Source organism: Aythya fuligula, chromosome 1 (assembly GCF_009819795.1).
Source record: "Aythya fuligula isolate bAytFul2 chromosome 1, bAytFul2.pri, whole genome shotgun sequence".
NCBI classification, from domain to species: domain Eukaryota; kingdom Metazoa; phylum Chordata; class Aves; order Anseriformes; family Anatidae; genus Aythya; species Aythya fuligula.
The window spans coordinates 126,387,086-126,406,308 of NC_045559.1; the positions used below are offsets into that span (position 1 = coordinate 126,387,086).

The 19,223-nt window shown below is 45.6% G+C and overlaps 1 protein-coding gene and 1 non-coding gene across 12 annotated transcripts in view; one reads left to right on the forward strand and one right to left on the reverse strand.

Annotated features, from left to right (window-relative positions):
• The window catches only part of PPEF1 (protein phosphatase with EF-hand domain 1), a 34,808-nt gene extending 17,471 nt beyond the window's left edge, over nucleotides 1-17,337 (reverse strand). The window contains exons 1-5 of one of the 11 annotated variants that reach the window (XM_032181198.1): nucleotides 11,819-12,003; nucleotides 11,114-11,179; nucleotides 7,312-7,501; nucleotides 4,664-4,791; nucleotides 3,867-3,918 (exon numbers count right to left, since the gene is read on the reverse strand). In XM_032181198.1, the coding sequence (XP_032037089.1) occupies nucleotides 3,867-3,918; nucleotides 4,664-4,791; nucleotides 7,312-7,384 (253 nt within the window). In that variant the 5' untranslated portion in view covers nucleotides 7,385-7,501; nucleotides 11,114-11,179; nucleotides 11,819-12,003. The other 10 variants (XM_032181252.1, XM_032181182.1, XM_032181234.1 and 7 more) reach the window with 10 other exon arrangements.
• A 148-nt stretch (nucleotides 17,338-17,485) lies between these two features.
• On the forward strand, nucleotides 17,486-17,558 carry TRNAV-UAC. Its single transcript has one exon. It is a non-coding gene; the product is annotated as a tRNA-Val (tRNA).
• Nucleotides 17,559-19,223: the final 1,665 nt, after the last annotated feature.

Sequence of the window (19,223 nt, forward strand, 5' to 3'; positions counted from 1 at the left end):
CTTCACAGCAGAGTGCATGGCACTCCCTTCTGATATGAGGAGACAATGCCAGCTCTTGGGTGGCTGCCATAAAACCACTGGAAGACCTAAAGCAAGCAAAGCCAGCTTCTCATTTTCCTGAAGATGGAGAAAGCAGGAGTGTTGCTAATTGCTTCAAGCCAACATTTTCTTGCAAACCCTTTATACATAACTGAGAGAACAGCTGATTTCACTGTTTGCTCCCTGCAGACTGTCTTTATCATCTCTTATTCTAAGGGAGACACCTAGAGCCCTAGAGGATGGTGTTCTGCAGGCTGCTGTTGCAGAGCTGCTTGTGTGAGGTGGAAACTCTTTTTGCTGGGCTGACGGTAAGCCTTCTGTAACCCTGCAACTGGAAATGCAGATACGTTATTTGTTGCTGAAGGAATACCTGTGGTGGTGACTCAAAACGCACAGCAGCCAAAACCTGCATGTGGCCTCATAAATTCCGAGCTTCATAAAGGCCAGCTTGTCTTTCACCGGCATAAAATTCACGTTAAAGAAACAAGCAGATAAAAAGCATCCTTTTTACCAGCTCCGGATTTAAAAACAAAACTGTTTCTCCTCAGCTGCTCTGCTGCGAGCCGATCGGCACCCTCTGTGCGCAGCTGTGCAGAGGGACGCAGGCTGCAGGGAAGGAGGAGGTGTGCAGGGCTCAGAGCTCCCACCAGGTCCTGCCCAGGTGCTCTCCTCTTGTGACTCCTCCAGTGTCAGCGGTCTTCTCAGCTGCACAGACACCTGCCCACGCCTGCTCCCTCTCCATCCCTCCCATCCTGCACCGCCTCGGCTCCCTTCTGGCAGGTGTCCAGGCTGGGAAACCCAATCTCCTTCCCTGCAGGGCACAACTCTGCAAAGCACACCCTGATTTCTGCCTCTGGATGAAGAATCAAAAGGCAGCCGTGGTCATTAGCTGTAGAGTGCTCTTACGTCTCCTCGGGCAGCCTTTCAGCTTGATTTTCAGGCTCCTTCCCGCACAGGGTGTCTCACCCGGGAGCAGTCAGCACCTCTTCCACTAATGGATGTCCTAATGCAGCCTGGGGATTAGCGTGTGCTGGCCCCTACTCGCAGACCCCACAGGGCTGCCAGTGGCCATACCCCACATTAAACAAACACAAAAGCTCCAGGCACTGATGCACCAGATGCCAGGTTAATGGCAGATGGACCAGGAGCCCAAGAAGAGGATGAAGATTTCCTTTGTGCCCCAAGCATCTGTTCCTTCATCCTGCTCATGGTGTGGTAAGCTGCAGGCTGTGGCTTATTCCCCACTGCAAGAATCACTCTGTGCAAAAAGCTTCAGAAGGCTGTCAGTGCTGTACGGGAGCTGTGGTGGGGTGCGAAGCTGCAGAGAGCAAGACTTGCTCAGTTCCTTTTTGAAGAATGACTCTGGGAGGTGGCCCAGGGACCTGAGAGGCACAGACAGGGCTGCCTCAGACTCCCAGTCCCAGCACTTTGCCCAGAACACGTCTGCAACCTTCTCACCCCTGGTGTGCACACAAAAGAGTGAGTAAATGGGTCACCTTTCGCTGGAAAAGCAGTTTTCTTCATCTGACTGGAGATCTCTCGACTGAAAGGCTGAGTAGGTACACAGATTTTTTTTTGGTTTTAATGGAGGGAGAGAAGTGTAGGATGGAAAACATTTTAATTCTTACTTCCTGCCAACCCTTGGGAAATAGCCTTTAATCACCAGCAGAACAAGAACAACACACAGCTACGGAATATCCCAATTGCAACTCCAACTGCACCGACATCTTAAGCAGGACGAGAGGATGAAAAGAGCTTCAGGGTACAACACAAACAATCACATCAAAAGCACTACCTTGTTAATGACACGGTGACTGCTTTCTTTCTCTGAAAAAACACATTCTGAACAAGCAGATTCCAAGATGAATAGAGGAGTCCTGAGGGGTTTATAATGTAATGAAAAACGGGGATCACAAAATCTTCAGGCAGCTTTCTCATCGTGACATACAGAGAAGAGCAGGCAGCCTGTGCTCTGGTAAGAATATTATTTGCTATGTTCTTGGAGAAGGCTTTTGAACAATGTGCTATCGCCCTCATTTAAGTGGCCTGACACCAATGAAAAAAAAATAAATTAAAAAATCAGAGAACTGTGGGTTTTAGAAAATACTTGGGAATGGCAAAGCTAATTTGAAAGCTTTCTGCTTGTTATGTTTACGCTCACAGCGGCTCCCATCTTAAGACCATGATCCAGCAGAAATGGAAGCAGTTCATTAAAGAACCTCTCTGTTTGGCACAGAGTTTGCTTAAATCACTGGCGTAGGCACAAGTACTGCAAAGGTCACTCGGCGACACAGGCAAGCAAGAGCTTGCAGTGAGGAATGCACACGGCCAGCTGTTGGACAAATTTAACCACAAACCAGGCAACACAAGTTCAATATGCAGTTTCTCAGTCTGAAAAATCCTTTGTGCAGAAGACTCTGGTCTGCTTCTGTATTAAACACGTATCTTACACAATCTTTCTGTGTCATTTTTGGTGTTGCTGGAGGCACCTCAGTTGTGTTAATCCCTTCTGTCAAAATAGGCATGGTTAAAAAGGTGGATAAATCACCTTTTACAACAAGCAGTTGTAAAATTCCCTTTTAATATGATAATGAAAGTAGAGATTAACACTATTGTACCAAATCCCAGACCTAACACCAGAATTTTCTTCCTTGCTCAGGTGAAAAAGCTGAACTGAGGTCACCATCAGCACACAGAAGCAGGTGAAGTGAGCAGTGTTTTATTTTCTTTAAATTTGCCACTTCCTTCCCAGGAAGTTAAATGACTTTTTGCAGAATAAGACGATAATGGAAGAAAAAAAATCAAAGGAAGGACAACTGTATCATCTGTCTTGGCTTTGCAGCAAGGCTCAAATGTAATTTCTTTCTCTGCAGAGCACAGAGAGGCACTCTAAGGTATTTAAGAGAGAAAGGCTACAATTTCTAATGGTTGTCGTTAGAACACTGAACCACTTACAGTTTTGGTGATGGTTTTAGCCTGCTATCAAAGTGCCTTGTGCAAATTTTAATTGGTGTATTCTGTGGCTGGACCAGATGAAGGAGAAAGTATATTCTCTTGTAATTGAATAGGAAGGGGGCAGCCTCCTTTTTAACAGGGCTGAGATTAGATCTTTTCTCAATTTGTTCAGGAAGTCGGTGTTCATTTTCTGGCTTTGAGAAGTCACTTTCAATCTGTCCTTCTGTCGAGTTTGACTTAAAAGTAAGTTTTGCCCAAGCATCCCCAAACACTTCCAAAATTAAAGATTAGTAACCATCTCAGTTAAAGCTCAGATAAACATTTATCCCCAGCAGTTTAAATGTATTTCATTTTTTATCATTGACATACTGGTACATTTTGTAGCAAAATCTAGACTAAATTAAGTTTAAAAGTGGTCTAAAACTACTTTAGGAAAAAAAAATAAAGAAAAAGGAAGAACGAAACCACCTCTTTGTTTGATTACACATGCCCTAAACCAACTAGTCACACTTTTTCTACATAATCATGTCTCATAGTCTAAGAAAAACATGCACAGAAAACTGTAAATTGGGCAGTAAGACTAGCATGAGAACAGCTCAGTGGCAGTGACATGTAAGAAAGCTCTCTGAGCACCTCTGAGCGTTCTTATAGAGGACAACGGGGATCCATTCCTGTCTGACATCTTGACTCACTGCACAGATATTGACTGGAGTCAATACTTAAAATTCTACCAAATTCAGCAATATTTGGGAAAGGAAAGCAAATCTCATCCCAGCATGTGCCACAGGCTGTAAACATTACACAGAAAATTAACTTCTCTCACATAAGGTTTTCAAACAGGATCCCCATCTGACTTTGACTTTTATCCTTACCTGCATCAGGACTAGCATAGCGCTCCAGCATGAATGTGAAAAAGCTGGCTAGCTGAATAAGGAAGAGAAAAGAACAAACACATACTGATCAGTTCAGGGGGTCCAACAAGCATTAACATTCTCTTTCCTTAGTCATATATTAGCAGTCTTACATGTAGAGGGATCTGTGACTCTACTGTATGTTCCCATAGCATCACCTCTAAAGCAGCAGGTTGACATTATTTGAAGACATACAAAATTCCAGGCCTACATCAATGTTGTTTATTTTTTGGGGTGTAATTCATCTTGCCCATCATCCAGAATATTTGCTTAGACTTCCTTTACAGTCGATAGAAAGAAACAGCCACTATTCACCCAATTCACTTTAGACTGATGCTAGATGGAACACAAAGCCTTAGAAGTTCCTAATACCCAGTACTGTCCCTGAAGGAAGCCTGGGCTGATGTACTGAGAGATTGATATCTCTGTTTCCCTCTTTCACATGTCTTGCCTTGCTGACTCATTTCAGATCACCCATAGCGCAATGACATGCAGTCCCTGGCAAACACAGCCATCCTACAGGAACTTCTAACCTAGATGTGGTTGTATGGGCAGATGGGTGTCCTACAGCTTACGTAGTTTTATATACACACACACACACACACACACACACGACTTAACTAGTTCACGTGTGAGACAGGGAACTGGTTTTATTATTCAGGACACAGCTTTGTAGGGAGAAACAGTCTCGTGTCCATTTTGTTTGTGCTCTGGGAATAACACAGCTGCTTGTACAGGAAGAATTGAGGATTACAAACCTGTGCTTGATCTTGCTCATCAGCATATTCGATTGACTGAAAAATATTCAGAGAATAGCAGCGACTGATCTCTAGCTGGGCCCTTTTAGAGCGGTACCATTTCTGGATGAGAACAGCAGCTTTAATTGCTGTCAAAAGAGAAGGCAATGGATCAGTGCAATGAAAACACACATTACCTTTGCAGAACTTTGCAGACAGATGACAAATTCAGTCCATTGTGCACAGTCAACATTACGATGGAGGTCTGTAAAAATAAGACTGAAAAATGTTTTCTGATAATGAATACATGATGCATCAATTCTCTCTGTCTTGAGGGACAGATCCCAAACTAGCTGACTTGCTCAAGCCTGTATTATTAGAAACCTTCCCCATTTCTTTGTCCTGAAGATAGTAAGCATATAAGAAGTCTGCCATGTCCAGCTGATGGGCAGTATGTGGGTTTTGAGAAGGTAAGGAAAGAAAGATCAATTTTGCCTACTAATGAAATGTATTCCTTTACCAAGCTGCAGTAAAAAGCTTCAGACTTTGCAAGCTGTAACATGAGCTTCGTGTAATGACAAAGCTTGTAAGAACCTCACTTAACAGAAAGTTTTTGCCTGCCCAGCTATATCAGCAAGCCACAAGAATACAGATCTTGGGATAAAATGTTTACAAACGGTATTGTACATATATATTGATGTACACAGTATTGTTTACAAACGGCCTTTGCCTCCAGCTCTGCAGCTAATATGTCTTTTCAAGGAGCTTCAGGGCTACTCACCCTTAACAGCTCAGCATAAGACACACACAGAAAAAGTCTTTATGTTTTTGATCTTGGGGTAACAAGTCAAAGCAGCTGCAGGACAATGCTATCAAAGGAATAAGGACCAAAGGAATACATTGATCTGAGCTCCTGACTCTGGCAGGAACCACTGCTCATTTCTGAGCAGACATGATCAGGAGAAACAGGGGAACAAAACCAAGATGTTCTCCAGAACTCCAGGGTTTGATACAACCATCGCTGCACAGCACTGCTGCTTCATGAAAGAGAAAGAAGAGGAAACTAAAAACAACACTTACATCCTAACACTAATATGCTGGTATTTTACTACAGTTGCTAAAATAAACAGTTGATACTAAAACCAAACCAAAGCAATGAATAATAGCCAACAGCCCAGACTAGTGCTTATTTTTTTTTCCTGCAAAACAGCAAAGAAAAGCTCTGCACTAGAGGAACAACAGTTTATACTTGTCAATCATTTCAGCTGATTGCACATACCAGGGATTATAAGAGTAGGATGAGTGGCACCCTCTGAATGGGAATATTTTTTTCTTAAATTGACAGTTACACAAGTAAAGAATAACCTCTGTGGAGATGTGATTCTATTAATATGTATAGCACTATAGATTTTTATTTTTTTTTAATAAAAATCTGTACAGGTGCCATAGTAGCATGTTGTTTGCTTATTTTACCACTAACAACTATGTGGCACAGTTAAATTGCTCAAGTTTTCTAGTCCAGACAAGGCCGAAATCAGCAAGGACTCCCATCCTACAGATATCGTATCCCTCCTAGAAAAATCCCCTGCTTGAATGAAGTGCAATCCTTATACGATTAGGAGCACACTCCCCACCCTGCATAAGCTCTGGGATCTCTCTTGTGTTCTGTCCTTTCTGGAATTCCCCTCACCCCAGACCTGACAGCAAGGCTGTCATCTTTTCAGTTTAGACGAGTCCCTAAGGGGGCAGAGCAGAGCCACCAGCACAGAAATTGATTTCCAGCATCAGAACCATGAAACTCCCCATTAAATCCCCTCTGGGTTGCTTAATGGTTGGGCCCTGGGCACTTGCAATGAATATTGACAAATATGGTTAATGTTGCAAATCTAACAATATTTGCTCTCATTTTTTAAAATTGTACTTATTACAGCACTGTTATTCTCAAGACTAAATTGGAACATGATTTTCACACTAGGCTAAACTGCTTCTGCAAAATAAATCACCAGTTGTGGAAGATCTCTACACCACCAAGTATCCATCAAATGTATGTTATTAATGCATTAGAGGGATGTACAGCCTCAGACTGCAGGTATAATGATGGTTTTGCATAATTTGGCTAGTGCTGAAGAGCAAAAAGACTACCACCAGCAACGGGAGAGGACAAGACATTATGAAACAATGGAGAACAAGGGAGAATTTCAGGCCAGACTTACCTGGCAGAAGGTCAGTTTGGGGATTCACTGTAGTAGCTCTGTTTCATTGCATTCATTTCATTATCACCCAGCAGCAGGGAAATGGGAGCAGTTTACCCAGGAACCTCATGTTGTGCACAGCCACGAAAGACCCCCCTCAATCCCATACCCTATATGCTTTGTCAGTGCCAGAGTGAGTGAGCACGTGCCTGAAATTTAACTTCTGTTCTGTATCAATCTTTTCCAACCCAATGTGTAGATGCTACATGTGCTCTGCAGTCGCCTCCTGACCTCAGCCAGCATCCGAAAACTATGCACTCCTTTAAATAAAGAAAATTTGGGGGAAATTATTTTCTCTGAACAAGCATTTGACAACAGGGCTATGGGGAAATACTATCTTGCAATCCTCTTCCTGTGGTACTTCCTGTGGTCCTGTGGAGAGAACACCTCTGACGTGGAGATAATGGGAGCACTCACCTTTTTCTGACTTGCTTTCTTCTCTGTCTTCTATGGAAGCGTTGCACCCCATGTCTGTAACGATGTGCTCCATTGCCTGGTTTTAATGACTGCTGGTAGGAAGCATGTGTCTCTCGCTTTTAGTGTTGCATGCATCGCTCATGTTGGTCCTTCAGCCACGAGGAGGGCTCCTGTGCTCCTCTTCTCACTGCTAAGAGGAGGGGGGGAAGGAGAGGAAAAAGAAAAAGGCTTGACAACACAGAATGTAAAGCACCTACAGCTCATCACTAATGACTTCACCCCTGATTTCAATAAGTAAAGTAAATTTGGTGACGTCTGCCACCTTCTAAGTCAATATTTATTTCAGGAAAGATGAACTTTAGGTTTGGGTGTTTATGGAGTCTGCTTTTCTTCCCTCTGAAGGGAAACTGAAATCCAAAAAAGTGTGGTTGTATTAATTTTGAGCCAAGCAATGATTCTGACAGCACCAAATACAGCACTGATACCGTCAATGGCTCCACTTTTCTCTCCAGACCACTGCTACTGCCCTGAGCACCACCTCCTCACACGCCCTCTGCAGAGAAAGAGAAGCCTTCACTAGACCATCTCAAACCAGCCCGTCATGACTTGAGCAGTGATCTGAAGACCAAGACCAAACCAGAGCTCACAATCTCAGCCTTGCTCCAGCAAGACCACCTGTGCTCAGGGGCAGGGCAGCGCGTCCTGAGCAACCGGGGAACGTGAGCCCCAAACAGAACCACCAGTGCCCTGATGACCCAGGCAAGTGAAGGCCATGGCACCCTACTTGCTACCACTTGGGCTTCTCTCCCAGTCGTCCCCGCTCTTCCCTCCTCCTACCCCTAAATTCTTTGACTTTGATCATCATTGAGTGAAGGACTAACAGAGACAGGAAGAGAAGTTTTATGCTAGCAGCAGGAAATGAAGCCATACGCTCCAAGCCTGGGGAAGCATCATCTTCGGTCCCAAATGCCTGTATCCTGAAGTGGACATAGACAATGTTCAACCTACTGCCTTGTTTCCTGATAGCTTCTCAGGTGGCTACAGAGCTGCCCTGGCAGCCAGCCCACATCTCCAGATCCACAGCCTCATCTATTGAAGCCTCCAGCACAGCATCCACCCGGGCTCAGTGAATTCTCCTTCTGCTCTTCTGGTCAGACTACAGGACCATGAAAAATCGGAACAACCCACTGTGGAAAGAGCCAGTGTCTCCCCCGGACAAAAGCTCCTCTTTGCTCCTAACCAAGCATCTCCAGAGGAAGAAGTCCCTCTTCTTTTCCCCCAAGGTACATCAGTTCAAGGTAGCTCCTGCTCTGTGCCAAACATGTTTTAGAACACCAGGCAAAGACCACAAAGGCCTTCCATGGGTAAGAAGATTGAAAAATAAGTGTTTAAAATTTAGAGTTATTTCTACAAACATATTTACAATGCAATGCAGCGATGGCTAGTGAACAATCATTTGCCATCACAAAATTCCCCAAAGTGTTTCCAGGAGAAATGGAAAGTTGGGCTTTATCTCAAGGTATCAGAAAAGGTATCAGAGAGAGAAGGTAGCTGGATGAGAATTTGGGACATAACGCTGTGTTAGCATCCTGGATACTGTATAATTCACCTTTAAGGGAGTCTGTCGTGTTCACTAAAGAGCAGACAATAATTCAGTACCTACAAGGCAGTGATCCATCCCATTCCTAGATATAACTCCAAGAAATTGCTACATTTCCCTCAGTTCAGCAAAAAGGCGAATTTGTGATCGGACAGGCAATGAATACGTGGCCCATCCACTGAAGCGGAATAACACGTCGCTCCAACCATGCCAACAGACATGCAGCAGGCCAGGCAGCAGGGACACATCCTGCTCTTTTTTGGGTGGGAGTCCCTGAAGGCTGAACTGCAGCAAGCATTTGGAAACCTGGCTGTCAGGTCCTGAGCTGCCTGATTTGCAGAGACGATGAACCGGCAGCGTCTGATACGGGTGTAATAGGTGCTGCCCCAAATCAATCACGCCTTCAGCTTCTCAGTCACGTAAAGACCAGGCTGCCTCAAAAATAAGGGAAATCTCGTAAAGATTTATAGCTGACTTCTAATGAAATCAGGCTGCAGGTCCTTTGGGCAGAGAGCCGTTTCTTCAAGCCTAGTGCTTCTTTTAAATTTAGATAAGCCACGCTACTGCAGACAAGTGTGAGCTGGGTCTAGGTCAAGCTTGTGGATATGGAAGACATATGAATGAGAGCCACTAGGCTGTAACTTCTGACTCTTTATTCCATTTATTTCTTCCCTTTGATAAACAAAGAAAGTAACGCTCCTCCTTTTATTTTTCTTTGGATGAAATTTCCGTAGCTATGCTACGTCCCCTGCAAGTTGTTTGTCTCCAGCGATGTGCCTCCTTTCCCTACTCCCTGTTTCTCAACCATACTTGTTACCAGGCAGTTATCTCCTCCCATAACATGCATTACAAGGTACGTATGGTTGCAGAGGTGGTGAGGTAGGGACAGTTTTCCCATTAAGATCAGGTGGATGGATGGATGCTTCCAATGCCAGGGGCTTTGATGTCTTCTCACTACTAACATTTTAATTTTCTGTGACTCACAGGCTTCACTTAGAGATGCTTTCCATTGGAAATGAGGACTGCAGAGTACTGAGAAATATAAAAGATGGGTTTATGATGGATTTTCTTCTCTGTATTGCTGAGGGAATGAAGGAGGAAAGAGCAAAATAACCTAGAAAAGACAACCTCGGGCACAAAATCACAACGTCCAGGTCAGTACCCTTAGAGGGACAGCTCTTCAGAACTGCTCTACTGCCAGAATTGGGATTGCCAAGGTGAAGGATCTAGAAATGATTTAGATTCATTAGCTAAAATACTTACCCTGCAGAAAGTGTGGTGAAGCCGCCACAGTCAACTAATGCAGTGAAAGAGAACCTGGCTGCGGACCACCAGAGCAGTCATTTTATAAATCAACACTGAGACTGGCCAACCAAGTGGTGATATAGTAACATCAAACATTGGCAAAGCAGTACGTGTTTAGCTCTCTGTTATTTCATATCCATGGGAAAAAAAGCTGGCATTCCTATTAGGTGAAAGAAAGAAAGAAAGAAAGAAAGAAAGAAAGAAAGAAAGAAAGAAAGAAAGAAAGAAAGAAAGAAAGAAAGAAAGAAAGAAAGAAAGAAAGAAAGAAAGAAAGAAAGAAAGAAAGAAAGAAAGAAAGAAAGAAAGAAAAAGAAAGAGAGAAAGAAAGAGAGAAAGGAGAAAGCCTTTTTGTTTCAACATATTTGTTTCCAATACATAGCAGAAAAATATTCTTCAGCCTGCTCAGAGAAGCAAAGCTAAGCTCTATGCAGAGCTGCTGGAATCACTTCTGGCAATGGCTGTTGATAGATCTTAATGTTTGGGCCAGGAATCAATACAGGATGGATGTAGCAACACTGGGAAAACAGCAGAGCCTCACTGAAAGGGAACAGGATGAAGACATACCAGCTTATTAAGGTGGACTCATATTCCTGAGCCCAAAAACGCACTGCAAAAGTAAGTAAAAGCAAGATCCACAAGGTGTGAGCATGCAGAGATTGTGCAAACAATCATTCAGTTCAGGAACTGCATGCAAGTCCAAAGAGAATCTGTAGGAAAATGATGGGAGAAAGTCAGTTCATGTAATCTACAATCAAAGGGGTGATACATTTACACAAAACGTTTACAGGTTTTGTGTAGAAAATAAACAAAGCAAGCAGCCTCAGAGTTTTGCAAAGAAAGACTTGAGGGGGGTGAGGAAGGTAGTACATACAAGCACACAAATAGGGTGTAGATCACCTTAAAGTATAAAAGAAGCTATCGTTCCACTTTTCGGAAACATTAAACGCCTCTAGATGAAGGATCCTGTAGGAAGCAAGGAGAAAACTCAAAATCCCAATGCAAACTTATTTCTACTGAATGGAGACCCAACAGAAGCATAAAAGGCAACAACAGTTGTAGGTTATTATCCTAGAGGAAGTGGGAAATTTGAATCACGACTGTCAGACATAATGATCAGGAGTTTGATGATATCCCATGACATCCCTTCTCCTTACCTGAAGGGGGAAATAGGCTACAAAGCAAAGCTCCAGAATATGTGTTGAAATTTGAGCCCATTTACAAATGAAATTTGTGCTTCAGATGAAAGTTATATTGGTTTTAATCAAGTTGAAGTTAAGCATCAGAACAAGGTTCAAGATTATCATCATTAAAAGTTTGTTGTTTTTTTCTTTTTTCCCCTAAAGCAAAAACTACATGAAATATGGTAGCCTACGGTAGCCTCAGAGCTATTTGATCTCATCAATACTCAGAAGTTCTGGATAAGTGATTCAGTCCAGGTCAAACTTTATAGTTTGAAGCACACTGCTTTTTTCTCAGGGCAGAATTATAAATAGTACCACATACCTCTGTCGCTCACTGCATAGACATAGGATGCAGGCAATTTTTGCTCCTTAAAAGTGAGCTAAGAAAAAAAAAGATATATACCTGACCCAAAGAAATTACCTGCTTTTTATTTCTTCTTCAGCAGTACAGAGACTTTTTCCACAAGTACCCTTAGAGGCTCCCTTTTAAAGACAAAGCCGTCCCTTTTTGGAACCAGCACTGCACAACGAGGGGTGCAGCTCAGCAGAACAGGTACTCCAGCTCTCCCAGGGGCTCTGAAGCTCACAAATGGCAACGCACGGGCTTCCCACCTGTTTATTCAGCTTCCCGAGAGGAAATTTCTTGAGCCCTGCTCCTCAGAAGCCGTCAGGGGAAAAAGCCATTTCCACCGTCCAGCCGGATGTGAAAGCTGATGGCTGCAGCGCTCCGGCTGCGCTGCGTGCTGTTGGAGACCTGTTTTGTCACCATGCCTCCCGAATCTCAGGCAGAGACAGGGATGGGCTGAAGTTCTTGGCTTCGCATCTGAAGTCACATGGCCTCTCTCAAGAGGCACGGCCTTACCGCCGGGATGAGGCAATGATTTGCATCTTAGCAGATCTCGGACCACACAGGGGAGAAAAAAAAAAATAAAAAAAAAGACGTGCAGACTGCCTGGGTATTTGGTTACCTGATGTGACTGGCATGATTATGCAAGCTCCTAAGGAAAGAAATGCTGCCAGCTGAAGTTGCCACGAGGCACTGTAACCACACATTAGTGATTTGGGTGCTCCCCATCAGGGTGTGACTGGGGCTCGGGTTCATGACTCAGCTCATCCGATCCCTTTGCTGGGAAGAGGTGGGACGGGCTGAGAAGTTTGGTGAGCGTGGCTGCCCTGTGCGGTCAGGAAGCCGTGCTGCTGCATGATTTGAAATCAAACCCTGATCCCTAGTCTCAAGGCCCACACCTCTGACATACCTCCCTGTCTTGTTGGCCGTGGGCTCACAGTCACTCCACGGGTGCCCACAAAGGGCAGAGCCACCAAGTCCTAGTGCTGGTGGAAGAATCTGCCAGTTCTTGCATGAGCAGCACGGGGACATCACGATTTTGAACATACACACTGGCAAACGCAAAAATACTAGGTATCAGCAGACACATGTATTGTGGTTCCACCACTGTACTCCTGGGTGGTGCACTCACAGAATCACCTAGGTTGGAAGAGCCCTCCTAGATCACCCAGTCCAACCTCTGACCTAACACTAACCAGTCCTCCACTAAACCATATCACTGAGCTCTGCATCTAAACGTCTTTTAAAGACCCCCAGGGATGGTGACCTGCAGGGTCACTGCAGGGGCTGAGTCCAAAAAGGAGCATGGGTTTCAATGCAGCCTCTACAGCCTCTCCTCGTGATGGAGTTCCCCAAGGCCAGGTCCTGTTCCCCCAGGGAATTGGGGGGATGGGGAGCAAAAGATTTGTGAGAACAGAGACCATCAGATCGAGACCTTCAGTGCTTGCCCCAAAGGCCTAACAATGCTGTAACATGGCATTTGCAGGAAATTTTTACCATCAGTCTGGTGGCAGTTCTAAAGGCATCCACTACCACTGTAAGGGCACTTGGACACAGTGTTCAAATCATCTTTTTGGACAGACAGAGGCTTTCCCTCACTGTGACAGAATGGACACATTTTTTAACATGCAAAAGATATTAAAAGTGCCAAACCAGCAAAGTCGAAGGCACCGTGAACGCGCTGGTTGGATTGACTGGGCTAGTCCTTGAGGTTCTGGAGTGCCAGACACAAGCTTCCACTCTCAAAGCTATTCCTTTCCTGCGAAGTGAGGCAGCAAAGAAAATACATAGCAGGCTCCACAATTCGGCATGACCCAGAAGAGCGTTGATGTTTGCTTTTCTGGCAGGATGCACTTGCCTTGATCAGAGTTACAGTAGCTAATCATTTATGTATGATCACGCTGTTCTGCCAAAATGCATGCAAGCAAAAATACATCATAACCTCTTTCCTCTGCACTCTGGGGATACACGCCATTTATAAAACATTGACTGTGTCTGATAAATTCATCTACGCTGGCATTTAGCAAGATTTCTGCTAACGAGAGGCTATGAGGTTTGTTCCAGTAGCCAAGAAATCCATCAGAAAATGTTTCATCCACGATGAGTGGGAGAGGAATCGAACCTTTAGCTGTTAGATTCTGTAGGACAAAGCCTCTCCTACGTGTTTTCTCCTGGCATTCATGGAATTTGCTCGTCCCCTGTCTCAGTGGTCTGACGTGACTGAGCAACCTGATAAAAAAACAGTCTTGCTGGGCTGAGGCACCTCTCCAGTTACGTGTGGGGATCACAGAAACGTGCAGCTTGAGGAAGCACAAACAAAAGTGCCTTCCAAATTAGCCTTTCCCATCCAAGTCCAAGGACCAAGGCTGGAGCTAACAAGACCATCCTCCTTTCTACACGGGGGAAAGGGAACACACCAGTCCTGCCAACACGTCACACACATGCTGAGCTTTTTTGCTCAGCAGCCACGTATCACGCGCACATTTAAGATACTGAAGAGGATTTTGCAAGCATCAACAGCTGCAACAGACAGCAGGCAACAACACGCTGATAATATTTTGTTGAGCTGTCTAGCACAAGAAAAAAAAATAAAGCTACGTTGCTAGTGCAGAAAGCGGGAGACCCCTTTACAAGCAGTCCTTGAAATAATAGCACGCGTTCTGTTTTCCAAATGCTTTGGAAATCAACCTCCTGAGCCAGCCTCCATGCAGGCATCCCACATGCATAATTCAAGATCTGCTTCAGGCTTCTTCCTCAGAGGCACCCGCTACAAAGCGATGCGGTCAGTGTGTTTCAAAAAGGCTGGAAGAGGAACATAGCTGGAGCGAACGTGCTCCTTCTGCGCTGTTGTTCCTGTTAAGCTCAGGAAAATATTTTTATGTGATCCAACAAGGTGTTTTAAAGTACTGGCCAGGGGACAAGCCCCCGACTGAGAGATCTGGACACGTGGTTGCAAACAAAAGGAATAAAAGGAACAGAGGAGATACAGGAGAAACAAATATATGGAATAATTTTATCTGGCTTTTCCATATTACACTGTGTCTTAGTTGGTGAGATGACAGAAATCTGTTCTCACAGTTCAGCCCGAGGAGGTTAATTTGGGTGAACAGGAAGACATCCCTCCTGCAATGTGCATTTCTGAGGTGCAAAGATGACAGATATAAAACACCAAAATTATCATCCAAAAAGCACACAAAACCAGAAACACAGGCTAAGAAAGGCCGCTGTAGGGCCTCCAAACTGCCGAAGGGCAAGAAACTGGACAGGAACATTATGAAAGCACCAGGATGCCCTCTGTAAAAATGAGAACAAAATAATAATAATAATAATAACGAACAAACACACACACACACACACACAAAAAATCGTTAGCTGAATGCAGATTATTCTGGAAAGCAATGCCCAATGGCATAATTTCAACAACTTTATTCCTCCACAAGCTAGTCTCAGCCTCCCCTTGGAGCCTGTAGAGATGACAGCTGTCTACAGCACTCAGATTTCACCAAATAAATAAATAAATAAATGGGCATAAATGGGAAAAATAAACGGGCATAAGAATTGCCTAATGAAAGCTGGATCTGCATGTTGTTAGCCTGGTGCACACTGCACAGACAGTGCAAAACCTATGTCCTGAAGCCTCAAGCTTACCAGGCTTTGGGACCCTCAATGCAAAGTCAGGCTCTCCAGGTCAGGAGGGCGCAGGGAGCTGTTTGACTCACACACTAATGACTGTGATGTAAAAGGGTTTTATTTTATATGTTATTTGTTTGTTTGTTTTAAGGCTTACCAGTTAGTAAGTGCAGCCATCACATACATAATAGATGGTCAAAAAAGTCTAGAAATATCATGTTCTTCACCTCTGTTTTCATATTACTTCTGTGAAACTGCTTCTAATGACAAAAAAGGCAAAAGTAAAAAACATAAAAAGGCATAATTTTGCAACCGTATATAACCTGCTGCATCATCAAAATATTAATAATTTCAAAAGTCATGGCAACTATGATATTTAGCTACAAACAATACATTGTTTTGCTTACAGGCATCACATGCCTCTGAAAATTAATGTATTTACCTTGTATATGCCAAATAATAATTTCTCATTGCAATTTTTAACCACAGTCCTGTAAGCACAGAACAGAAGCCTTCACTTGTCCCTCTGTAAGTCACTCACTCCCTTCGGGACATGAGGATTTGGTATAGCGAGCACTGCGGTTATTGGAGTGGTGCAAAACCCCAGGTAAAACGTAACAGATGTTATGTTTAAGGCGATCATTGAATTTGGTGTGGTGTGACAAATGACGAGGAAGCCCTGGAATGCATAAATACCTGCCTGACTGGACCCGCAGGGACACCTGCGTTGCTCTGCACCCTCACAAAGAGCCATCTCCTGCAGCAGATCCATCAGCAAGCCACAACCCAAGCAATGTTGGACATCCCTGGTTATGTGGGTGGCTTTAAGTGGATAGCATGAGCAGCTCCAACAGCTTCCCTTTAGCAGAAACAAGCACTTAGGCCTTCTTGTGCTGCATCAACACGTAATATATATATATCTTTCCCATAAAAAAGAAATATAATTTGGTAGCAAAGGAGTGTCATGCACAGTCCCCACAGACCCAGCTGCACAGCAAGGAGTGCTGGGGTGGCCCTGAGGTGTTACAGGGGGAGGAGAGCAGAGGCTGGGCAGGAAGGCACAAGTTGCTCTAGAGGCAGGGCTGCGGGGCAGGTCCCCTGTCAGCTCCTCGGCCAGGTTTGTGAAGGAAAAGCCCCGATGTTCTCCAGCTGGGTTTTTGAGGGCAAACAGCCTCATTTTCAGAGCGCTCATTAGTATGTACCACGCTGTGCCTGAGGGGATAAATCATACTTGGGTGGATCCGTCGGGCACCACGCAACAGCTTCAAGGGCATTACCGCCACTGACAAACTCCAGATTCTGCCTTCCCTCTCAGCACGCTATTTAAAACACTGCCTTCTGCAGCAAGAGGCTCATCTCCACCTTCCTCCCCCACTGAACAGCTTTCCCGTGACTGCTTTGCAAGAAATCCCGCAGCCAGGCTCCCCAGAAGCAGCGGGGGTGTTCGTGCAGCTCTTGCAGAGCCCAGTCCGCCTTTGCCACGGTTTGGCCGACCTGTGGGGCACCGAAATGCACTGTGCCAGGTTGATATGATTCTGTGATGCCCTCTGCTCTCTGCTGATCTGCAGGACGAGAGCAGCCGAGCGAAGCCAAGCAGCAGCAGGGTGCAGAGGGAGGCCTGCCAGCCATTTGCCAGGGGGGTGAGGCGGCAGCGATGGCTGCGGGAGCTGACAGCAAAATGTCCCCAAAACGTGCTCTCAGTGCCCAAGGCATGCAGCGTGAGGCTGTGAGGCAGTGCCAGGCTCGTTACCTGCGTCCCTCGGCCGCACACCCCGGGCTTGCCCACGGGCGAAGAGGAAACCTCACCGCGGGTGAAACTCCCTCACGGCGTGAAAGCCATGACAGCGATTCACCCCTCTCCGCTGCTGCTCTGTAGCTGTCTGCGGGCCAGAAAACGCCCTGCGCTCAACGATTTTCAATCAAACTTTTAATGAACTGACAAACAAAAACATAAAAAATGGCAAAATAAAGAATTATATATTGAAACCCAGGCTGCCCCGCCCTCCCTCACAAGCCGCCGCCCCCCGCCCAACGGCCCCGCCTGGCGCCCAAACCCTCCCCGCCCCGTGCCTCCATGATAGGGGGAGCGCCGCGGCGCTGGGCTTCCGTGGCGGTTCCATAGTGTAGTGGTTATCACGTCTGCTTTACACGCAGAAGGTCCTGGGTTCGAGCCCCAGTGGAACCAGCGGCGTTCACTTTTTTCTTTTTCCCGTTCCCCACACTCAACATTATCGTTATCTTGACGGCAATGAATACCGATTTGTTCTTTTTTTTTTTTTTTTTCTTCTGGCTAAGCCCGTCTACACGAAGCAAGCCCTGCGTGGGGTGGAGGAGCGGGGAGCAGAAAGGCCACTCACTCAGGACAGGCTGTCCCCACAGGGCTTCACATGCTCACCCCTCAGCACAAGAGGGGCTGAGAGGCAGCCCTACACCTGCCGCAGGCCCTGTGCAGTAGCACGTTTTTGTAAGAGTCCAAACACTTCTAGACAGTGTCGCCGCAGGACTTTATTTTTCCCCCTAAAAAAAAAAAAAAACAAAATACGTAGAGAAAGGCAGCGAGGTGTGGCTTCTCATGGCTGCTGCTCCCTGGGGCACCGAGGCTCCCTCCAGCCATCTGCCTGGCAGGGCAGGAGCTGTAGGATTTACACCCGCTGGCTGAGCTGCCGCAGTGCCCCGCAGCCATTTTGTGGTCCCGCGGACACCCCGTCAGCAGCCGGCCTCCCTCTGCGCGGTTAGCTCCCTGCGTGCCCTCCCCAGCGCTGAGCCTTGCATTGCTTGTATTAACTGGGAGCTGATTAACTCACAATCTGAGAATCATTTAGGTTGGAAAAGACCCTTTAGATTTATCAAGTCCAACCATCACCTAACTCTACCAAGCCCACCGCTAAGCCCTGTTGCTTAGTGCCACGTCCACCTGTCTCTGAAGCACCTCTGGGGGGAAGGGCTCCACTACTTCCCTGCACAGCCCCTTCCAATGCTGGACCACCCTGTGAGGAAATTTTTCCTCATACCCATGCTAAACCTCCCCTGGCACTACTTGAGGCAGTTTCCTCATGCCCTATCACTTGTCACCTGAGAAAAGCGACTGACACCCTCCTCACTGCAACCTCCTTTCTGTGGTTGTAGACAGTGATGGGGTTTCCCCTCAGCCTCCTCTTCTCCAGACTAAACAACGCAGTTCCCTCATTTGCTCCTCATATCTTGTTTTTTTCACCCTGCATCAATGCAACTTAACTGCATGCCATCTCATTTTGCACATACAAGCTTTCAGAAAATGGTAACCCCTGGGAGCCTCCTCAGGGCCTGGGGAAAAGATGTCTGTGCGGGAGGAAGAGGGTCCCTTTGCTCCAGCACACTGAGGTGAGGAGACCCCATCTGGACCCCATCTCCATGCTAAGTCCTGCTTCGAGGACTGTCATGGCAGGGGTGTTTCCAGGTCCAAATATGAGTCAGCTACACCTAGACTTCTCCAATATAGTGTATGCAAGCCTTCAGTGAAGGTATGTCCCGTCTAATAGGGGTGGTGATCCCATGATGCTCACCCTGCTAATGACAGCCCCAGTGTCACAGGGGACTGGGACGGATCCTGCTGACCAGCACCAAGTAACTGGCTGCATCTGTTTTGTTGCATTGAAGATAAAGGTTTTTTGTTTGTTTGTTTGTTTTGCTTTGTTTTATTTTGTTTTTGTTTGTTTGTTTTTCCCCAGAAGAGGACTTAAGCTACTATTTTATTTCAAGTGACAGATCTTCAGCCTGTGTAGACCACCATTGCTCCATCCACCAAGGGAATACAGCTCCTGAAGCTTTGACTCAAGCTCCAGAACCATTGGCAGTTTCACTCTCTCAGCAC